Source organism: Argopecten irradians, chromosome 2 (genome assembly GCF_041381155.1).
Source record: "Argopecten irradians isolate NY chromosome 2, Ai_NY, whole genome shotgun sequence".
NCBI lineage: Eukaryota > Metazoa > Mollusca > Bivalvia > Pectinida > Pectinidae > Argopecten > Argopecten irradians.
The window spans coordinates 2,651,722-2,676,262 of NC_091135.1; the positions used below are offsets into that span (position 1 = coordinate 2,651,722).

The 24,541-nt window shown below is 33.1% G+C and overlaps 2 protein-coding genes across 2 annotated transcripts; one reads left to right on the top strand and one right to left on the bottom strand.

Moving 5' to 3' along the window:
• On the bottom strand, positions 1-11,724 carry LOC138314128 (innexin unc-9-like). The gene is made up of 2 exons (XM_069254305.1): positions 11,562-11,724; positions 1-3,667 (listed from the first exon to the last, which is right to left on the bottom strand). Exons 1-2 carry the CDS (start codon positions 11,582-11,584, stop codon positions 2,353-2,355), a joined length of 1,338 nt encoding a protein of 445 aa, XP_069110406.1. The 5' UTR covers positions 11,585-11,724; the 3' UTR covers positions 1-2,352.
• A 1,872-nt stretch (positions 11,725-13,596) lies between these two features.
• LOC138314129 (probable palmitoyltransferase ZDHHC24) lies at positions 13,597-15,508 on the top strand. Its single transcript, XM_069254307.1, has one exon. The coding sequence runs from the start codon at positions 13,954-13,956 to the stop codon at positions 14,767-14,769; it is 816 nt and encodes a 271-aa protein (XP_069110408.1). The 5' UTR covers positions 13,597-13,953; the 3' UTR covers positions 14,770-15,508.
• The last annotated feature ends 9,033 nt before the right edge of the window (positions 15,509-24,541 follow it).

Consider the following 24,541-nt stretch of genomic DNA (forward strand, 5'->3'; position numbering starts at 1 on the left):
TATAAATAACGAATGGTCGTACATGTTGTCAGTGGTTTGACCTCTGACCTTTATATTAATAACCAATTATCATACATGCTCTCAATGGTTTGACCTCTGACCTTTATATAAACTATATATATTATATAAAACCAAGCTATACCAACGACAATGCAATCTACATTGTACTCATTGTACAAATCTTGCTGCAAAATCTAATTTTAGATAATGTCATGTTATTATTTTGTTATCGAGTTATTTTTTAATTAGACCAAATTATCTCCTCTTCTCCCACCTGGTGGGTCACGGTCTGATGATTTCTCCTAGTACACCTTATCAGAAGGATTGATTTAAAAGATTACATTCCATGAAGCTTTGTCTCATGTTTATTACAAAAATGAATCAACTGAAGTTTCTTCGGTTTGATTGTTGTTTAGTTTTTGATGTCGTAGTTACCACAAAAGGCTTTTTATTACACCACGTCCAGAATATTACTTTAAAATATAATTTATGCATATGGCTCATTTTACCACATTCAGATTCAGTAAGAAGATATGGGTTTTTTTTTAAAGTATGATATAATGTATATTAAGATGACAATGCTGGGATAATACCGATCTGACACACACAAAGGGCCTTCGTGTCATCTATGTACTTATCGACCTTACAATCACACAAAAGAGCAAAGATTTTGATATATGACAAATCTGGTATTTCTTTGTCTTATAAATAGGTATACGTTTTATTTACATATTACTCAAAACTTTCGTATGTTTTCACAAGCAAATCGCATTTTCAATCCGTAATCACATTTCTTGATTCATAACTCAAACATAATAAAAATAATCAATGTTTATTTCACAGTACCGGTAGTCTGTTTTCTCAAGAAGGGTATAACCATGATATTTGAATCAATATTATTAAATAGTAAGTAGACTTTTACAAAGTCATAGGCGTTTTTATCTATTGCTGAAATGAAATAAAGACATGTGTATGTCCATATTGAATCTAAATACTTCATAAATTGTAACTATTCCATATACTTCCCTTTCCCTTCCGCAGCATTTATCATTGTCGTTATAACTAAACATTGTTTTGCAAGTTGTTTAATGTAGTTTAAACGTATTAGAAAACGCGATTGTAATCTCAATTCAGAAATGACTCAAACGAAAGCTTCAATCAAATTAAAAGATTTATTCTACCATTCACTGCGTGGTATCAAAACTATTTAATTTAAACCATTGCTGACCATGTAGTATGTCATGAATAATTTCAAGCTATATATTAGATATGATGCTACGTTCCTCCATATAGTCGCATGGGTGTTGACATCGAACAAATTATTAGACGGTTTTGATTTCATAAACACTGACCGTCGTTGCTTTCTATTCAGCAAAATCTATTTCGTCAGCACAGATATCATATTAACGCATAAAATGGCCAAATTCATATCTAGATTAAAATAGAAGATATTCCATTCGGTCAATGTGATGAAGTACTGACTAGAAAGACTTTGCCAGGTTGATACAACATCATCTTATATTCACAAAAGTATCGTTATTTATCTTTCGATTATCTGCTGCAACTTGGCCTCTTTTCCCACTCAGTAGTCAACCAGAATTTTATCCGTTTAATTTCTTAGATAATGCTACATATTGTAATTTTTCAACGCGTATTACATCCGACAATTGATTCGTAAATGTTGTGAAAATCTATTGTAACATTGGAATATGCATAATTTGGGACATCAACGATAACCACTAAAGCAGAAGATTCAACATCATGTAAATATAAACTACAGTTGTGCATTGCACAAAAATGTCAAAAATGAACAAAGAACATCAAATAATCCCATAAATTATCCTTTCCTGATAGCAATCCTATACTAAAAATGACCATTCATTCACACACACATATGTATACTTATTATGCCTTAGCATATGTCTATTGGCATTGATTGTCTATATCCACACATGTAGCTACATTAACCATGTACGACATTGATTTGTAAAATTCAATGACAAACCTGCTTAATTTCGCTAAAACGAAAGAAATAAAGTAATAAACTTAAATCCCATTGGCAAGTCACATAGTGCTTAGCCGGTCAATGAAGTTGTTGCTACAGTAGTTCTACTATTGCGTACCAAATTGAGAAAATGGGCATTTTACTCCGTGGTAAGAACGGTAAACACACGCCATAAACCTCACACCTTTCAATGGAGTATTAGCACATGTCGTTTTAGTATTTGCTATATGTACATGAAGCAATAATAAACTCTTGGATATGAATTCCTTATAATTACACTCTTCCGTTCAAGCTGTAGCATCCTTAGAACAATATTGCACCTAGAATCCCAATACAAATTGAAATGATTATCTTTTCTTTTTTCTCTTCCCACCGCCTCCTCCGCCTCCCCCGCCACCCATTTTCTGACCTCCCCCACTGCCATCTGCGAATTTTTCTTCTGGTTCCGGTGGAAATAACTTCAGTATATTATCATTTCCGAGCCGTTTCTTTTCACGATTTAGAAATCTATAGAATAAATACATGATAACGTCTGTAGTGATAGCAGTGTTAGCGTTGTCCGAAATCCTTTTAATCACAAATAACGTGTCTTGTGTGAGATAGCGTTTTAGAAACCTTCTGCAGATTTTCCTTTGAGAATTTCTTTGTTTTACATCATACAGTTTAGCCATTTTAAGATATTTCATTACAAACGTCTCCTTGTAGTGTGGTAGGACGGCTATTGCTATCGTTCCACAAAAATTAACAAAGCTAAGGACCGAGATGATGAGGAACCAAAACCACAGGAAAAGAAATATCTTTTCGTTGTAAATGTTGATGGGAATGACGCACTGCAATGTGTACCTATTTACATTTTGAAGTTGTCTGCGATCAATATCACACAACGTCATCCTGGGAAATCTAGGAGACATCGTCCAGTCTGAACCGGCCAAGAATGCTTCAACCACTTCTATTCCAAATAAATAAAACTTATTCCCGAGAAATTCATTCATCATAAATAACTGCCCAAAGGCATTGACAAAGTAAAGAAATCGGACTAGAATATTCAGTGTTATGAAAAAATTCCCGTAATGACGTCCGCACCCAAACCGGATGTGTTTGGCGAATTTTTCACGAACTGGTGAACATATTCCTCCGCGGAACTGTTTCGTATTTACTGCGTATGCGTCCAGATATGCAGCAATATGGCGGAGGCGTTGTTCCCTATCTTCTGGAAATACGTCTATACTAAACTTAGCAAGGATGCACATTTTCTTCACTTCTATGCCTGCTCGAGTTGCATATAATTTCCAGACTAGTCTAGGCAAATAAAACATCAAAGCTTGTAAGAATAGAACTAACGGCACCCATTGATAATAAGTGATTTCATCGGACTCCTCCTTTCTGGCTTGCAGGTGTGCGGGTACCTGGACGTTGAAGGGGAGATAATATGTGTTCGATACCCAGCAGAGGTCGTTAACATACCTAACCTCATTGTCGGTAAACTCTGGCGGGCACCAACAGTATATTGGCTTGCCGACATATTCTTCCGTGACGACGTAGATGTTGAAGAATAGCAGAAACATGATGGTGTAGTATCGGCTGATTCTGTCGATGTAATTGTCATCCCAGGCAATCTGTGTGCCGGGGGCGTAAAGGAGTGGCCCAAGGAGGCCATCCAAACTGAAATATAATAGCAATATTCATTTTAATATTCCATAAAGTGGCTTAAAATATACTTCAATTATTCATAAATATATGTATATTGAAGTATATATACCATTTTTGTTATCTTTATAGTAGTTTACACCTGGAAATATGGTAAAAGCTTGACTTTTTGAAATGGCTCTATTGACAGTCAAAGTTTTGTTTCAAAATCGCGATCTAGAGCGAGCGAAGAAATCTGATAATGAATTCTCACCATCGATTGTGTTTTAACATTTCAATCTAAGAAAAAATAGTGTTATGTGGATATTCAACCTGTCGGAGTAATGTAGCAGAGCTTAAGGTTTTTGACGAGAATGAATAGCTGATGGTTTGGCGGGCTGCCTTCATGGCCCGTAACAGCTATAACCACTGTAGCATGCTATTTGTGATCTGTCTCAGTTGATTCAGGCAGGATTTTAGGGAGGCAGTGGCATAATTTCGTTGTCTGCTTTACCAAGAAAGTATAGTATGACCAAGGTTGTCATTTCTTATACTCACATAAAACTCCAATAAGCCCGTCTTTATAGCATAGTAGTTTCACAAAGAAGCATACAGGTATACCCTGTGCAGTCATGTCAACAAATCAAACTGCATTGGCTGTCTTTCTGTACATATGAACATATTAGAACCTTTCTAAGGTCGGAATGTCGAGGGGAATAAACAACTCACGTTCTCAGTATAAACAAATTAAGTGTTTGCCGCTGTCCTCCATGACCAACTCTCGTTCATAGTATAAATAAATTAAACGTGTCCACCGTTGTCCAAGTATACCAATCTACAGTATCAAATAAACACTAATCGCTGTTCCTATTTCCAGAAAAGTTATAACTATGTTACATGTTTTAGGTTGTCAACGATATATCTTGGTGTCCCATGCATATTTTCATAATGCTATTTTATATATATAAGCCCATCTTACATTACGTCTTTATTTTTTTCACTCAAAAGGTCATATAAAAGTGTTTAACCCTGGTATCAATTCGTGTCCGATTTACAAATAGGTCAAAGGTCATATGACGCCATTAGAAACTATTCCCGATTTGATCAATCTAGAGTTTGTTATGAGTGCGCAGCCCTTCGTGCCCGAAGCACTTCTAAGGTAACACGTACATGAAAATATAAGAAAAACCCCAATCTTCTAAAATCCATCCTACACATTGACAGCTTCAGTTTGCGGCCGCCGTGTTTTTTCCTATGGAGAGGGGAATCATGGGTAATCGCCATGGATATGATGCTTTGAAGAAAGCTCAATATATAATAGAACGTTTCAAACGCTGTTATAATCTGACAAACGTAATATCCATCAGGCAGAAGCTCAGTGCTATCGGTCTTAATTTCTAAGCGTTAAAGTGAATATGACCACCTTCCAATATAATCAGCCGACCAAAAACGGAATATCTGTTACGGAAATAAAATGTATTCCTTCTCAAATAGGGGTTTGAGGACAAGGATAGAGTGTGGATATATGACAGAAAAATGTTTTTAAATTACAGTATAAGTGTAGATTTAAAAAAAAATCATTATTTCAAAATTATACTAAACTCTTAAAATAGCCTATTTATTGTCGATCCTTTTGTATATCATACCGAGATTTTAATAGTGTGATATATGAACATACTTAGTGATATTTCAATAAGTATATTTAGTGTAGTAATGCTGTAACCCTTCTTGTATGACTATACATGTAGATTCGAAACTGTGAAAATACATGCTTAGAATTCTTACTAATACCTAAGAACTTACGGAAGATTGCTATATGCCACGATTCCTTTATTACAGTACTTGACTTGAATATTTTTTTAAGGTTAAACCTTTAGTTGAAATAGTTCTTAGAACCATTTTTGTTTCTGAATAAGTCAACTTCCATTATTGTTTTACCTGTGTACGACATATATATATATGTGTGTGTGTAATATATATTCCTAGGTATGATCAGGGATATTTCATTTCCATTTGCTTCTACATCTTCATTTTAAAAATGGAGATGACAATAAAAAAACTAGAGCATAGATGTACGGGGTTTCCCAAATTCAAATCACAATCTAATTAATGGATGTCCTAACCTGATTGACAGTAAGACAATACCAAATACCCGATATAGTCCACCGAATAGCAAATTGCCCGCGGCCAGGTAAAGGTGATGGTATCGTTATTTTCTATCAATCTGAATTACGTAACAAAATAAGCATAATTGAAAATATCCATGACAGTATTGTTTGGGTTGAAGTTGAATTATTACATAGTTCTGCTAAGCCTATACTTTTTGCATTTTGCTACATCCCCCCTGAAAATAGTGTTTACTATGACCATTATGATACTGACCTTTTCCAGTGTTTAGAGGAATCAATCTCTAAATATAAGAATATGGGAGATATATATGTTGTTGGTGATTTAAACGCAAGAACGGGAAATAGACAGGATTATATAGAAAATGATCGATTACATGATAGTGTACACAATATGAATAGTATGTCTAGTTATAATGATGAAACAGAAAAAAACAAGCGTAAAAGTAGGGATAATGAGGTTAATACATTCGGTAGAAGGTTGTTAGAAATATGCAAATCATCAGGCTTACGTATAGTTAACGGTAGACACCAAGATGACGATCACGGCTCTTATACGTTTTACAACACAAATGGGAAAAGCTTGATAGATTATTTGCTAACTGAAGGTTCACATATTGAGAAGATTTGATTCTGGTAATTTTAATACATACTCGGATCATAGTCCCGTCTCATTTACCATTTCTTGTAGTAAGCTCATTTCCTCAAATGAAGAGGATATAGTTACAGAGAGTGATTTTTCAAGCAGAGGAAAAAGTACATCAGTAAAGTGGAATGATGAAAATATACCTTTAATCCTGAATAAATTGCATGAGTCTATAGGGAGAATAAATGAAGAAATGGATGTTGATTTTGATAGTCAAGAAGTAGTTAAAGATGCTCCACCGCCGATAGAGCATAAATGATATTCCTCACTTGAACAATAATTGGTGTTTAATCGTGTATATATATGCCTAATTAACACAAAAATGATATAAAATAATTTATTTCCCCTTTGGTGCATGCACAATCAATACTTCATTCTATATAGGATATAGTGCCACGGAATTTTTTCGGGATGCAATTAATTAGTCTTCATATTTTTAACTTGAAGTAAAATTAAAAGCTTAAACTTCTCAATGGTGGTAATGATGTAAAGTAAATAACTTTTGTAAGTGAAGAAAATACTAAATCGTCTGCACCTGTTTTTGATGGTGAAAAAATATCATTTGTCAGCGGTGGAGCATCTTTAATAGATGTGTTAATAACATAAGTCAAATACTCAATGCTGAGTGTACTCTGCCATATTGTGTATGTAGAGATAACTCTGTTCGGAACCATGTCAATGATAGACGTCAGGTTAAAACTACAAAGGACAAACCATGGATAACCCAACAATGCAAAAACCTATTTAGAGAATATAAAAAATCATTAAAACAGTTTAATAGGGACAAGTCTGAACAAAATCATCGGATATTAGTTACTGCCAAACGTGATTATAAAAAATTAGAGTATAAATTGAAAAGGCAGTATTAACGACGTGAAGGGAATACGTTGTATTTCTTGAAAAGATCAAACCCTCGGCAATTCTATAAGTTAATAAAAAAGAAGACACAGAACAGAATTACATCTACTCTATGTATTGATGAGTTTTATTCTCACTTTAAAGAGTTAATGAATGACAATCACGAAGGAGACACAAATATGTCAGATGTTAATTTAAATCCAGTTTACGAGGAGCTTGATAATTATATTACTACATATGAGATAGAAAGAGCTATTAGAAATTTGAAATGTAATAAAAGTTGTAGTGAAGATTTGATTATTAATGAAATTTTTATACGTGGAAAAGGAATTCTGCTGCCATATTTAGAAAAACTGTTTAATGCTATTTTTAGATCTGGGTTTTTCCCAGAAATCTGGTCTCAATCTTGTATAGTGCCTATTTTTAAAAAAGGTTGTGTGAATGATACAAATAATTATCGAGGGATATCGCTAGTCAGTTGTTTTGGTAAACTGTTCACTAGTGTGTTGAACAACAGAGTTATGGAATGGGAAAAGGAAAACTCTATTTTGACCGATGCTCAATTCGGCTTTAGAAGGGGAAGGTCAACGACCGACGCCATATTTGTCTTACAGACCCTTATTAACAGAAAATTAAAAAATAGAGGTAGACTTTATTGTTGTTTCGTAGATTTCAGGAAAGCTTTTGATTATATTGATAGAAGCAAATTGTGGACTAAATTGATAAATTGTGGAATTAATGGAATTTTTTTAAGAATTATATTCTCTTTGTATAAAAACGTAAAATCATGTGTAAAATACAACGGTCATTTGAGTAATCATTTCCCAAATAAATCCGGACTCTTTCAAGGCGAAATATTGTCACCTGTTCTCTTTTCCCTATATGTAAATGATTTTGAAACCAATTTCATTAATGATAATTGTCCTAGTATAGAGTTACAAATGTTGAATCTTTTCTTATTGATGTACGCTGATGACATGGTTTTGTTTACAAACACCCCAGAAGGATTACAAAATATACTTGACTCTTTACAGGAATACAGTAGAACGTGGAATCTAGAGGTTAATGTTGATAAAACTAAAATTGTGTTTTTTAGAAACGGGGGCATTTTACGTAATAACGAGTCATGGACTTATAATGACCACGTGGTAGAAATTGTTGATAGTTTTAAATACTTGGGCATGTTGTTTAATTATAATGGAAAATTCTATAAAACGCAGAAACATATAGCAGAACAGGGAAGAAAAGCTTTATTTTCATTATTTTCATCTTTAAGAAATCATTGTCTGAATACAGAAACTTTTTGCTCTGTATTTGATTCGCATGTTAACAGTATACTAATTATATATAAGTTATGCGTCTGAAATATGGGGGTTCCATAAAGCCCCGGATGTAGAAAGTGTCCATTTAAAATTTTGTAAACAAATATTAAAGGTAAGGAAATCTACCTGTAATTATCTAATATACTGTGAGTTAGGACGGTTACCTCTAATTGTATGTAGAAAATTAAAAGTGTTTAGATATTGGCTGAAATTAAAGCAAACGGATAATTTGATATTGAAAACATGCTATGATGAATGTGTGAGGCAAGATGATGTTTGGATAAGAAATGTAAAAAACGAGCTAGCAGTCCTAGGACTTAATTACATGTTTGAATCTTCATTATCTTTTCATGTTGCGTTTGAAATATAGAACAGAGACTAATCGATACTTCAAAACAAAACATATTATCAAATGTAACCACGTCCCCTAAAGGATTTTTATACCAACACCTTATAGATAGTCATTGTATACAATTTTATTTGTGCAAACCTATCGAAAATAAATACAAACAAATGTTAACCAAGTTTAGGATATCTGCTCATAAATTAAATATAGAAATAGGGAGGCATCAAAATGTGGTAAGAAGAAACAGAATTTGTAACAAATGTAATTTAAGGGATATAGAAGATGAGTTTCACTTTATTTTGATTTGTCCATTTTATATTGATCTCAGGCGCCGATTAATTAAACAATATTATTACAGGAAACCATCGATATTTAAACTGATACAATTGCTTAGTATTGAAAATGCCAGGGAGTTATCAAATTTAGGGAAATACTTGTATCTAGCTTTTAAGAGACGATGATCGAAAATATATGTAAAGTTGATATTACGTCTACATTTGATTGTATAGCGAATTTTGTATATTATGTCATTCTCCACTGTCTAACTGCATTGTCAATATATCTACAAATGTAATTATATATATGTATATATGTTTTGTACCTATAAGTCTAAAGGCTTTTGGTTAATAAAAAGATTGATTGATTGACAGGTGAGTTCGATGAATGGCGTTGTGTACAGGTTAACAACATTCTGGTCCAGGTATTACATAACCATCAAACCAAAGGCATGGCTAATTATATATCTTATATATCGGTGTATCTATTCGTATATCGATTAAAAATTGAAAACGACAGCACTGTCTAAAATAATTTGTTTTGCTTTATATTTCAATATTTTGATCTTTTAAAATATCAAAAATAAATTATTTCTACCACATGTTGAAACGTATTACGGTATTGTAATAAATGTATATCAATTTATTCTGTTAGCAACACACAACACAATGTTTGTAATGATCAATCATCGGTGTGTACGTACGTCAAGCATCATATCCTCGAAGCTTTAATCAAGGATGTCTTTACTTATTACGTAAAATTTCATTTTACAGTCACAAACTGCAATTCACAATGTATCAAGATACAGACTACAGGAATATCTAATTAAAGCTTATTCGTTGCTGAACTGCTCGACAAAAAAAAATCCGAAACTTTTATTTCTGAGCGGATTTTCTTGCATAATTACACGAAGATACCTGCTATTAGAGCATAAGTTAGAGTATTTGAAACATCGAATTTCACTCTTTTAGTTATTTACATTCGAGCCAAAGTTATTGTACGATTACTTCACTCAAAAATAATCATAAATAAATCGTTGATCGGCTTTTCCTGTGACCGTCGATATAAGTGATAGCACATCAGTTATAGTACAGCTATAAGCCACGGACTATTATGACGTCACACGGTTTAGAGCCAGAAAATATGCATAATCGGGTGGTCAGAAATTTGACCTCGATATCAACGGCTTACAGGTTATTCCGGTCGCGCGCGGCACGGAGAGGTTTCTACACGTGCTAATAAAGCAATTTCCAGCATAAACTGAAATTATCATTTTTGACTGCACAAATCCTTTAACCTTTGGCGTAAACCCACACACCAGAGACGCCAAAAGAGAAAATGGCATGATGGATTTCCAGGCCCAGATCGGCCCATATTTCTGTAACAACTGGGATAATATAGTCTTAGTGACGGCACTTTGTACAGATGGATAGAGTGATTTTTCCAACGGTATTAACCGTTTTTATGAAGATGTTCTAGAAATGTGTTTTAGCCGATAAACCATTGTAGAAGGGTTAGAAATTTTGAGTCGGTGAGTTTTCCACTTTTTACGTATACAGTATTATGAAGAGTATGATTTTTTTCTCGAGTTTTGATCTAGACCTCTTAAACGTCTTAGTGAACACTGGTTGATCCATAAACTGTAACTTGTTCTCAGATCCCTGTAATATTAGATGCTTGTTCTATAGTTCAAGAATGTTATTTGTAGTAATATTAACCGATTTATCGATTGTAAGCATATCTAAGCATATCTGTGTCATATCGCTAACGTACATGTACGTGGGGGTAAAATACTGCCACAGAACTAACTTTACAAGGATGTGTTCTACGGACTTTAGACCTAGACCACCAAGACCTCTTCGGTGTATGGACATCTGGTGTGTCCAGATGATATATGAACTGTGAACTTAACTTAGCAGACGTTACATACATGTACCTATCGAACTATATCATCAATTTGTGATGTATTATCCACGGACCACGATCTTTCTCAAGGCATTTGATCTTTAACTTTGAAAAGCATTTAAATGTCTTTGAAAACAAAAATCTTAACGAAATGTACATTAGATTGATATACATCGTAGCGCTTATAATTCATTGCAAAAAAAGAGATAAAAAAGCCGATTAAACATTATAGTTATTATGGGCACATGAAAAAAACCACACGTTTTCTGATTTAAAAGCTATATCGAATTAACCAAGCACGGAGGTCAATATAGTGACAGATATTTAGTGTTCTCGAAATCACCTGTCAACTTGTTTAGAACAGATGAATTTCATGTTAAATGATAGCGTAATGTTGTTTGGTCATTAAAAATACTGTTTCAGTAAACATTTAAATAAACATCATACTTACAAGGTTACCAGGCCCAGTGGCATTTCTGACTTGTGTTGTATCTACCCCATGCTACACGTAATGGCGACACATAGTGTACGGGACGGAGTCTTTAATTTGTCATTAAACAGAAATAATGAAATGTATCCCGATATGTCGGAGGTCAATCCTGCTATCAAACAATTAGTTCTCTCAGTCCTGGCTCGTCACAGGTAAATGAGCAAACCTTGATTATCTCATTAGTGTATCGGGACAGGTGTATAAGATAGGGATCGTAGACATAAAGTTGGTGTAATTATGTAGGGTCACGTCCCATATGGCTCCGGATCTCTCCTTATCAGTTTAACGGACATTTTATCAATTAATGCGTCATTTTTAAATAGTCGATTAACAATATCGTAATCTCGTAGTTTAGGAAGATTCATTCCGATGTTTTTTTTATGAACAGTTTATAATTGAATATTGTCCGAAAGCGTCTAGGATATGTCGTGTACAGTTATACAGGTATATATAATTGTGTCCTACCTCAAAACACTATTGAATACTTAACATATGATTAATTGACATTGTTTTCATTTAGTTTTAATTTCAAATAATATCTTAAGCGCTAGGTTCAGTTGGATAAAGATTAACTGAAAACATTTTTTACTCGAATTGTGTTCAAATGTATGACAATACAATAGAAGAAGAAATAAAATACAATATTATGAAAAAACCCAAAAGACATTACAATAGAATAGAAAATACAATACAATACAAAATACCAATACAATATTGTCTGTTCTGTGATGCAGGAGAGGTAACTCTTACTAACTTTTTATAACGACAATATGATATTGGAATTCATAGCATAACTTCAAAATGTCACTATAATAAACACAGGCTCCAAAATGGGGGAAGGGGATGGAATGGGGCTTAACTGAATCGATAAAGTGATCATGATCTTCCGGTAAATATTACGAATACATATCATAATACATAATACATGTATACCTTTTTACCATTATAATGATAACGCTTATGTATGTATATATAATCATATTTATGTGTATATAATCATATGTATATATATATAATCGTATTTATGCATGCAGTCTGTATATAATCATTGATAATTAGTCTACTCTTGTTTCCTTGTGCTAATTAATGTCAAAGCAACGCGTCAATTTATGCAATTGTTAGTTTCATAAAACAAGTGTCAGGTATTTCTAATTAAGAAAGCTACTACGTAAAATGTGTATGTGTGTTAAAGAGACAATTCGCTCAAGTTAATTCTTTTACATAATCAAGAAGCAAACTATGGCATAAATGTATTGTTCTACATTTCTTATGAAACATATAACATAAAATATTGACAAATTCCACGTCAATGTTTAGTATTTTAATTGATACCGTCGTAAATACAAATCATTGATCAATACGATTTAGCAGGTACAAATGTACGATGTACTCATACCGAGCCAAAGTCACGCACGTTAAACAAATGAACTACAGTACATAACCACTGAGGAGGTGATAAAATGATTTTGAGGCAAGATAATTCGTCTAATAAGGTAAACACACTACTGTCAGAGCGATTTGAGCAGTTCTAGACGAAAGTTGCATTACTCTACGAGCAAGGGACAGGGTTCGGCATACAAGATGTTCGACCACAATGTGTAATGGCGGACAGCGAGCGAGTTTGAACATTTCACGCGCATTTCACCACCATGGGCTGTTCTGGCATATCACAGTAGAACCGACTGATCTAATTTCCATTGGAACTGGATTTTTCCGATATATATACAAATTTTAATGTACTCTTAGACTGAATTGTCCCTTTAAATAAAGTTTAATAACAATTGAAGTATCGATAAACAAGGAGAGTTTTATTAATTAGCTACAAAGTTTACATTAAATTTCATTATGATCTTTCATTGACACATGTTTTATGTTGTTAACACACAACATGCAATATACAATAAATTACGGTTGTTTTAGTTGTTTATTGCAACTTGTGTTTGTTTTTGTACAATACATGTAGCACCTTGTTAAATTAATTGTATCAAAAAATGGACGTCACGTGTTGTCAGCTCAGATTAGTAATCCAAAAACAGTCTTCATTTAAAGTGCGAGACCAGGTAAGGTATTACGTCGTCGATCTAATGTAAACAACGGTAAACAGCTACGTATACCCGTCCGTATTCTTAGTCCGACTTTGTGTTGTAATTATTATTTCAACTAACCGGAAGCGTTATCACACACAAGCCAGCACATGTACCGGTAAACAATCTGAAAGTGTTGGTATGTATGCGTGTGAACTTGTTGGCGTGGGATATTATGTCTGTGTATACAGTGGTCAGTTATCCATTCGGACATTGTAGTATTAGTGTGACCGACGTTAATTAATCCGTAAAGACTGACCGGAGAAAACATGAACTCCATGACCGGGAAGCACTGTGACAATATAGCCTTCAATATATTCCTGTTCGGAGGTATCGTCCTTTTATGGTATGAAGCTTGTTTTGTTCTACCGTCTTACGCCCCTGGGATTGTCCGGTTCGTGTGGGTGCATTATGTTGTAGCTACCTGGCTGGCCTTTAGTATCTATGGAAACATGTACAAACTAAAAACCACAGATGTCGCGTACAAAGGACGGAGTGATGATTACGGAATGACGAACAAACCTCGTGGATGGAAGTACTGCCGTGTATGTGTAATGGACACGCCTGCCCGATCACACCACTGTAAAGTTTGTAACGTGTGTATACTGAAACGTGATCACCACTGCTGGTTTGCAGCGGGATGTATCGGTTACCATAACCACCGCTACTACGTTGTCATGGTAACATACATGGTGATTGCTGGTATATATTGCAATTGGTTCAACTCTGACTTCGTCACTTCCGTTACTGGAGGGTTCAGCGTTGTGAACGTGTTATTGTTTTTAGGACCACATGTTGGCTGGGTGTTTGGGGTTTTGGACTATTATGAATTCTTTGTTTACACACTTAGCTCCGCCGGAATTATTATGACAGTGCTATTCACGTGGCTTTTCGTCATCCAACTCATTCAAATACGGAGCGGACAGACAAAATACGAAAGGAAGATGGAGATATACAACTACGGGATGAAACGACAATGGAACTTTGATGAAGTGTTTGGAGAACGGTCGTTTCTGGTGTTTCTGTGGCCATTCCTAAAGTCTACATTACCAGGGGATGGTATTGTGTTTAGCTCTGCTGTTTAACTATATGGAACATGTCTGACGGACATATATTAATTTTTATCTTAATTTCATGTAGACAATCATTCAACATTTCCAATTTCATTAATTTAAAACCGTCATTTGTGTGACATTGTATGTCCCTTACTTAGATACACTACCATGTGCAAGTCTTTCTGAAGGATGTTTAAATCGCCATCGTTATGCACGTGTCCTTCTGTTGTCTCGATCTCAATCATTTTATATATTATTGATATACAATATCTCATTATAGTGAATGAGTTGAAAGAAAGTATTTTAGTGGTAAAGTGGTAATCATTTTAAATAAATATTAAATTGCATGATAAGAAATACTTGCTTTTCTTAATCGGGCATTTGATATTATCTCAATCTAAATATCACACGTCCTATCACCTCCAGCAATTCACATCGTTGCATGTCATGGGACTTAGCGTGATTATCATTCATGTACAGTAATGGAGAAAACTGCTCTGTTTACCAGAATTTGTCTAATGTATTTTACAAAATGAATCTTCTTGCGTAATATAAGTCTTATAATGCATATAGGTTTTAATTTTACAAAGTCAATTACATGCGTTTGCTATTCGGTAAAGTAACTAAGAAATAACACAAACTTGTCAAACCAAGAAACTTTTAAAAGTAAGGATCTGCAATTTTATTTCAGTTGTAGTTTTTACATGTAAAGTGACTTTTAATGTTTCAATCTCTGAATTTCAACAAACATAAAACTTCAAAAACTAAATTTGTGTTACATGTATATTACTATTGAATTGATTGTCTGATAAGTATCAAACCTCATCTGGTCAAGTTCTGAAAGGCCTAGAAACGATCTGATATTGAACTCGTATTTCCAAAATAATATTATCAATATCAAGATATCAAATTGTTGAAAATGAAGGTATTTCAGTATTTGAAGGAATTTAGATCAAGATCCTAAATTTAGTCTGCACTTACGATCATGAAGAGGAGCATTATTCACAATTCTAATATCCTACCGTTTGACTATGTGTTGTTTGGAATTATAAAGTAACCTTTAATAACATAAACACTTGCTTTAAAGATGAAAATGAAAAAAAATGCTTAAAAGACAGAAATGCATTTAATATTAGTATATTACCTACATGTAGTTACCTACATATGTATATGACACAGTGTATGTAGCCCTAGGGTGTATTCATCTTAAACAGGTCATGCCCCGATCCACATACAATACTGCATGTAAACGTCAATGTCAAGCTATCAAATCGTTATATGAATTTTCAGCAAAATTAGTTTTAATGCTAAAATAGATTAAATGCCTAACTAGGTCACTGTGATCTACTTATCCGTTTTCTAAAACAGATCATTTCTATTTTAAGAATAAATCTAATGACCCCCTATTATCATTTCTATTTTAAGAATTAACCTAATGACCCCCTATTTTAAGAATTAATCTAATGACCCCCTATTATCATTTCTATTTTAAGAATTAATCTAATGACCCCCTATTTTAAGAATTAATCTAATGACCCCTATTTTAAGAATTAATCTAATGACCCCCTATTTTAAGAATTAATCAAATGACCTCCTATTTTAAGAATTAATCTAATGACCCCCTATTTTAAGAATTAATCTAATGACTCCCTATTTTAAGAATTAATCTAATGACCCCCTATTTTAAGAATTAATCAAATGACCTCCTATTTTAAGAATTAATCTAATGACCCCCTGTTTTAAGAATTAATCTAATGACCCCTATTTTAAGAATTAATCTAATAACCCATATTTTAAGAATTAATCTAATGAGCCCTGTTTTAAGAACTAATCTAATGACCCCCTATTTTAAGAATAAATCTAATGACCCCCTATTATCATTTCTATTTAAAGAATTAACCTAATGACCCCCTATTTTAAGAATTAATATAATGACCCCTATTTTAAGAATTAATCTAATGACCCCTATTTTAAGAATTAATCTAATGACCCCCTATTTTAAGAATAAATCTAATGACCCCCTATTATCATTTCTATTTTAAGAATTAATCTAATGACCCCCTATTTTAAGAATTAATCTAATAACCCCTATTTTAAGAATTAATCTAATGACCCCCTATTTTAAGAATTAATCAAATGACCTCCTATTTTAAGAATTAATCTAATGACCCCCTGTTTTAAGAATTAATCTAATGACCCCTATTTTAAGAATTAATCTAATAACCCATATTTTAAGAATTAATCTAATGAGCCCTATTTTAAGAATTAATCTAATGACCCCCTATTTTAAGAATAAATCTAATGACCCCCTATTATCATTTCTATTTAAAGAATTAACCTAATGACCCCCTATTTTAAGAATTAATATAATGACCCCTATTTTAAGAATTAATCTAATGACCCCTATTTTAAGAATTAATCTAATGACCCCCTATTTTAAGAATAAATCTAATGACCCCCTATTATCATTTCTATTTTAAGAATTAATCTAATGACCCCCTATTTTAAGAATTAATCTAATAACCCCTATTTTAAGAATAAATCTAATGACCCCATATTTTAAGAATTAATCTAATGACTCCCTATTTTAAGAATTAATCTAATGACCCCCTATTTTAAGAATTAATCTAATGACCCCCTATTATCATTTCTATTTTAAGAATTAATCTAATGACTCCCTATTTTAAGAATTAATCTAATGACCCCCTATTTTAAGAATAAATCTAATGACCCCCTATTTTAAGAATAAATCTAATGACCCCCTATTATCATTTCTATTTTAAGAATTAATCTAATGACCCCCTATTTTAAGAATTAATCTAATGACTCCCTATTTTAAGAATTAATCTAATGACCCCCTATTTTAAGAATTAATCTAATGACCCCCTATTTTAAGAATTAATCTAATGACCCCCTATTATCATTTCTATTTTAAGAATTAATCTAATGACCCCCTATTATCATTTCTATTTTAAGAATTAATCTAATGACCCCCTATTATTATTTCTATTTTAAGAATTAATTTAATGACCCCCTATTATCATTTCTATATTAAGAATTAATCCAATGACTCCCTATTATCATTTCTATTTTAAGAATTACTCTAATGACCCCCTATTTTAAGAATTAATCTAATGACCCCTTATTATCATTTCTATTTTAAGAATTAATCTAATGACTCCCTATTTTAAGAATTAATCTAATGACCCCCTATTTTAAGAATTAATCTCATGACTCCCTATTTTAAGAATTAATCTAATGACTCCCTATTTTAAGAATTAATCAAATGACCTCCTATTTTAAGAATTAATCTAATGACTCCCTATTTTAAGAATTAATCTAATGACCCCTATTTTAAGAATTAATCTAATGACCCCCTATTTTAAGAATAAATCTAATGACCCCCTATTATCATTGCTATTTTAAGAATAAATCTAATGACCCCCTATTATCATTTCTATTTTAAGAATTAATCTAATGACCCCCTATTATCATTTCTATTTTAAGAATTAATCTAATGACCCCCTATTATCATTTCTATTTTAAGAATTAATCTAATGACCCCCTATTATCATTTCTATTTTAAGAATTAATCTAATGACCCCCTATTATCATTTCTATTTTAAGAATTAATCTAATGACCCCCTATTTTAGTTTTGGAAGCAACAACTTGTTTTCTCTTGAACTGCAAAATTTTAGAAAAAAAGCTTGTCATCAGAATTTTTTCTGTGAAGAGTTGAATCTGTCAAAAATTGTTAAAAAACGAGGTATTTTTGTCTTCAAAATATAGATGGTAGAGGTAATATATACAGCTATAGCAAAACAAATGGTTTGATTGTGTGATATTACTGTTTTCTTAAAGATGCTCCACCGCTGACAAATGGTATTTTTTCACTATCAAAAACAGGAGCAGACGATTTAGTATTTTTCTTCAGTTACAAAAGTTACTTACTTTCCACCATTACCACCATTGAAAAGTTTGAGCTTCCAATTTTACTTCAAGTTAAAAAATATGAAAAATAATTAATTGCATCCCGAAAAAAATTCCGTGTCACTATATTCTATATGGAAGGAAGTACTGATTGCGCATGCACCAAAGGCGAAATAAATTATTTTATATTATTTTTTGTGTTAATTAGACATATATATACATGATCAAACACCAATTATTGTTCAACTGATGAATATCATTTAAGCTTTGTCGGCGGTGGAGCATCTTTAAGAAAGCACTGATTTTGTCAATTTTGCGAATATTCATAATTATCAGACTACCAATTTGCAAAATATTGCTTTTGTGTGTCTGCCCAAAACATGGAAATCTCTGTAAAATCACTTTTTTTGTCAAACAGGTAACTATAATTCACAAAAGCCCACAAAAATCCAGCACAACGCCATATAATTTTTATTCCGTTTTCACCTTTGGTGTGAACTCTCATTTCCAGAAATCTATATTAGAATAAAAGTTTGACATCAGAAAAAAAACGTTTTTACTAGAGCAAATCCATAGAGCTTGTTCATAACTTAAGCACATGTATAATCAATAAAATGCATGTTTTGTTTCAAGAGTATGCACTGAAATAAACTGTTCTTTCAAATTGATTTCAAATTCCTAAGGATATCTTGCATCAACACAAGCAATTAGAAGATCCCTTTTTGAAATTGAAACGGGGGAAATATGACTTTTTGGCGAGGGTTACCTCGCCATTGTGATCGTGGTTGCAAAATTCTCTTACAGTCAATTTCCTCAATATGATTGGCTTAGAAATTGCTCGTAGATACTAGCGCTCCTAGCGGCAGTGTATTCAACAACTTTGATTTTACCGGGAATTTTAAATAGCAAATTTTGAATATGAAAGTTACCGATATAAGCGTATCTGTAACGTTGAAATAGGAATAGTATATTACGGCTTTTATATCCTTATTATATACACTATCCAAAAGATCTTCTGTTTGAAAATTTTCACCTGAATTGTTTACAAAGTATCTAGACTTTTCGTTCCCAAAATGGTGTTTACAATGAATGAAGACGTTTCGTCCCCAAAAATGCTTCGCTCCGAAGCTGGTTCCCCCCAGTCGTTTAGTCCCTATTAGTGACAGTTATCCCGCAACGGAAAAAATGAAATAAATATTTCACCTCGAACATCAAAATTGATACCTTAATGAATTTTGTAATTTGAATCAAATTTGTCTCGGAGCAAATACATTTCATGGCGAAATGGAGATGCATTTATCACGGCTGTGTTATGGCACATGGCCTTCATCCGGAACTACAATGGAAGAAAGACAACTCTAACAAAATTTTGGACAAACTTGGTCTAATGATAAAATAGTACGTGACAGACGGTGAACATTTTGTAGATGTTCAAGGTGGCGTAATCTTAAAACTAACGGCAGTTAATAAGGTATGAATATCTACCACATCCATAATTATCGATAATTTTATAAGCACATGTATAAATATCAGATTATATCTATATACTAAAGCACGTTAAGAGATTACCACTAAACCATACTTTTAAAACATTTTTGTTATTTTCACCACAGGAGCTTGACGTTCTGATCATATACATACAGCATATTCATTAAACTAGGTAATACGAAGTACATTTTTGACCGAAAGACATAAATCATATATGGAATGTTCATATAACTCGAAGTGATATTTTTTGGACTACTAGATCGACGAAAATGCCGATTTCTTTTTCATAATTCTTCCGTAAAACGGCACTTAAAAAGCTGTTTCAATCTGTAACAAAAGTAGAGAAAACTGTTAATTGTTTAGCAATTATCCTGAGTTATATTTTACCAACAAGCATCAGAGATTAGCAATTAAAACATACATAAACATATTCCCGACTCTCACTTGCATTGTGTGATCACTCGAGCGGAACTAATCTCTACCACCTGGCACAGTCTTACAAATGCAATCGCACAAAAGCCCACATGATCACTGTTTTTAGTGCGATTACACCTTAGGGTGTGAACAATGTTAGTTTTTTAACTTTTTACTCAACAAAATAGACTTTACGCTTTTCATGATCAGCACCATGATTTTCTGTATAACTTATTAATTTACTACTGTACCCATGCATACGTGTGTATTTATACTTCTTTGTGCACATTATATAACAACTGCTATAGACTGTATATTACAATCAATTTATGAAGGACAAAACTCTTACATGTTAGAACAGGAGGACTGAAGAACATCGGGAATTAAACTTCAATAATATTTCGTCTATGCTGGTATTGGTATTTATGATTAAAATGTTTAATTATATGATATTAGCCTTTTCAGTAATTAATCTGTTAACACATTTATTGTTTCCTTATGTTTTACAGAATGTCAGCATGCATGTATCATTTCAACTGGAAACAGCCTAGGAGAAGAATTGTGTGAACAAAAAGAAGTAATTTTCAACTGTGGAAGCTTAATATTGTAATCATTTTCAATCCGAAAAAATTACTATCATCATCTTCAAGTTCCTTATTGTGAATTTAACTGTAATATGATTTAAGCTTATACCTGATATTTGTAAAACAAATTGTTTATATTCTACGACAAATGAAATGAATAAATAAAAGATTATTTAAAATTTAAAACACAATATGACATTAGCTGTTTATATTTTTTGTCAAAAACATATTAAGCTTATCGTTCATAACACACTAATCATCACCTTCGAGACAATTTAATGAAAATCAATTCAACATTAATTTGTATAACACAGGTCGTCTTATGTTTTCCCCGCCTTGACTATCAATGTATTGATTTTACTTTTTTTTCGGTCACCACATGAACTGCCTTTAAATCAATCACACCAATGAGACATACATTTACTGCATTCATTATAACACTGTAAGGCAATTCTGCAAGATCAGCGAACATTGTTGATTTACCTTGAATATCTACATGCACAGTATGGTACCATATGTAACAGGATAGGAGAAAATGTAGCGGCAAGACCGGGATTCGATCCCGGGACTCTCCGAACAAGCTAGCTGAGTGCTCTACCGTGCTCTACCTGGTCATCGATAATCGACGCAGTCCAGTCCCGCTACACTCCTCCCTCCTTTTTTGAATACATACCAGACCCTTTCAAACACCACAACCGTTGGTTATTTAGTTGGGTGTCAATTCTGTAACAGGAGAGAGAAGAAAATGTAGCTCTTCCGACTGAGCTACCTGATCACCAATAATCAACCCAGTCTGATCCCGCTACAAATATTTATCTGGTTATTTTATCTCCCTTCCTATTTTCAATCTACCTTTATGACTTAGAATCTTACCTGGTGGAAAAGAATATTTTGTCTTACAAATCTCGACAAATCATGCACACTGTGACTGTTGCAAGCTAAACTACGTATCCGCTTGCTGGTTGCTGTTGATTGTTAATGATCTCAAACACACTAATTACTTATTGTGCCAATGTAAATATATTCTACTCTTTTCAAATATTCATGATTACTATTCATGTGTAATATCTCAAAGCATTGACATGTGCACGGAGTACGGCGGACCAGACAGCCGATGTTTTGGACATCTGCTAGATATTTCAGTTTCAGGTTACGGTGGCCAATAAAAGAAAACAAACACAATGCGGTTTTCCTATGTTATTTCTTCTAAATACAACACTTTTTGTGCAAGTTGTCAAGCATTTATGGGGAATATTTTGCATTGAAATTGTCACCTTCATACATCGGTTTTGTGACTCCCTGGACATTGTATTTCCCCATTTTTTGATGCGCAAAATATACTGATAGTAGATTTTTTAAGCATTTTTAGCCCTAAAAAGTACCTGCGCAAATTATACCAGTTTTTACGGTATATGATATTGGAATGTATCCCAAACTTTTTATCATATTATTTGCCAATAACACTGTTATGATATCAGAAATATCTGATGGTCTACAACAAATGTTACATGAATTTTAACAATATTGCATAACATGGAAATTAGAACTTAATATCAGAAAGATAAAAATTGTGATATTATCAAGACGTAAATCGGTACGACAACACCAGTTGATGTTATGGAATACAGAATTAGATTTATGAGAATTGTTTACATATCTAGGTACAGAAAATAATGTTAATGGTAGCGTTTTTAAAGAAAGGGAAAAAAACCTGCTGAACAAACAATTAAATCGGTGTTTGCTATTAATAAGAAATAAAGGAATGTATCTCTTCCTGTGCATCTTAAACTGAAAATATTTGATTCACTTGTAATGACAGTTTTAGTATACTCATCAGAGGTATGAGGATTTGAAAATAAAAAATGTTGTAGAAAAAATCAGTTGTAATTTTGTAAAACAATCCTGAAGTTAAGAAAGTGTACAAACAATTTCATGGTCTATGGTGAGCTAACAAGTTATCCGGTTTGAATTGAAGTTCGGATACAATGTATATCAATCAACTTGCTGTTTTACAAAAGAATAATTACAAAACTTGTAAAAAGTAGACAATTTGACCAATTTATTCAAAAATCACGTGGTGATATTGATAAGTCTTCTAGAGGACAGACATATTCTATATTTAAGACATTTTGGCATAGAAAAGTATGCCTCTTGTCTTTCTCTGCTGCATAACAATACGTGTTAACTGATACTGATTAGAATGGGCTTCCAAGATTTTAGTATGTGTCTCTTATTTTACACCTTGGTGTCCAAGGAATCCTCAAAAGTCCAAACTGGAAGGAACACCAGCCAAATTTATTTCTTATTGTACAAAACTACAGTAGTATTGAGCTTAGAAATATATTCCTCCTATCATCAAGACCGAGCCATTTAGTACTTTCAGTACTTTGATTTTATTTTGTTCTCAACAGGAAATCGTACCGCAATGGAATTGCTATGAGAGCAATCCCTACTGTTTTGTTCTAAAAATACATTGTTGAATGAACTATACGTACCCGTCCCGTATGGTATCCCCGTCTGTAATCTCAGTCGTATGTTCTTTATATGGAGACTGCAAGAGCAAGCTTACTTTAATTTGTATTCATGAGAACGCTCGACTGATACTGCCTGATAGAAGGGGAAGGCTTTGTCCTGTCGATATGTAACCCATCGTAGCTGACTTGTCTTCAATGATTTATTCAAAGGCAGCAATATTTACGTTATCTCCAGAGAGTGGGATGGGATATTTCATAACAGATGTATTTTTTCCTCGGTTGTCTAACCGAGTTCTGAATGGTCATTGCTCTGTCAAATGCAGGGAAGTTTACTGAAGAACCGTTGTCTAACCGAGTTCTGAATGGTCATTGCTCTGTCAAATGCAGGAAAGTTTACTGAAGAAGCTTTAAAGAAGTTACATTTGTTCAATTGACAAGAGAAGAATAAAACACAACATTTTCAGGTTAATTCATGCCAATTTCAGGTGACTTATTTCTGGTCTGATTAATTGAAAAGCGCAAAACATCCTCTGGTCAAGATGTTAGCCTGACATTGACCTGAATTTCACACACGTATTCTGATGTGAAATGAACTTCGATGTCTGGTCATGATAAGGTAAAATTGATAGGAAATCAAATTCATAAACCATACCTTTTCAGGTAAAATTGATGTCGTGCTTCTGGCCCTAGTTCACGAACTTTCTGTAACTTAAGAAAATTCACTAATGTATAAATACTACCTGCATTACAGGGTTACACCAGGCACTGTCACCCTCTAATGCAGGTAGTATTTATTTTATTATACCGAAAGTCTAAAACAAAACTAGTTTTCTTGTATTTGCAGTCTATTGAAACATTTTAACTTATTTTAAGTTAAGTTTACTTATTACCGTCAAAGCGCTATATGTTGG

Bases quoted from the DNA above. Each gene is read 5' to 3' on its own strand.
- LOC138314129 (XM_069254307.1), top strand. From the start codon at position 13,954: ATGAACTCCATGACCGGGAAGCACTGTGACAATATAGCCTTCAATATA.
- LOC138314128 (XM_069254305.1), bottom strand. From the start codon at position 11,584: ATGCCACTGGGCCTGGTAACCTT. The intron at 3,668-11,561 runs GTAAGTATGATG...ATTATATTTCAG, and splicing joins CCACTGGGCCTGGTAACCTT to TTTGGATGGCCTCCTTGGGC.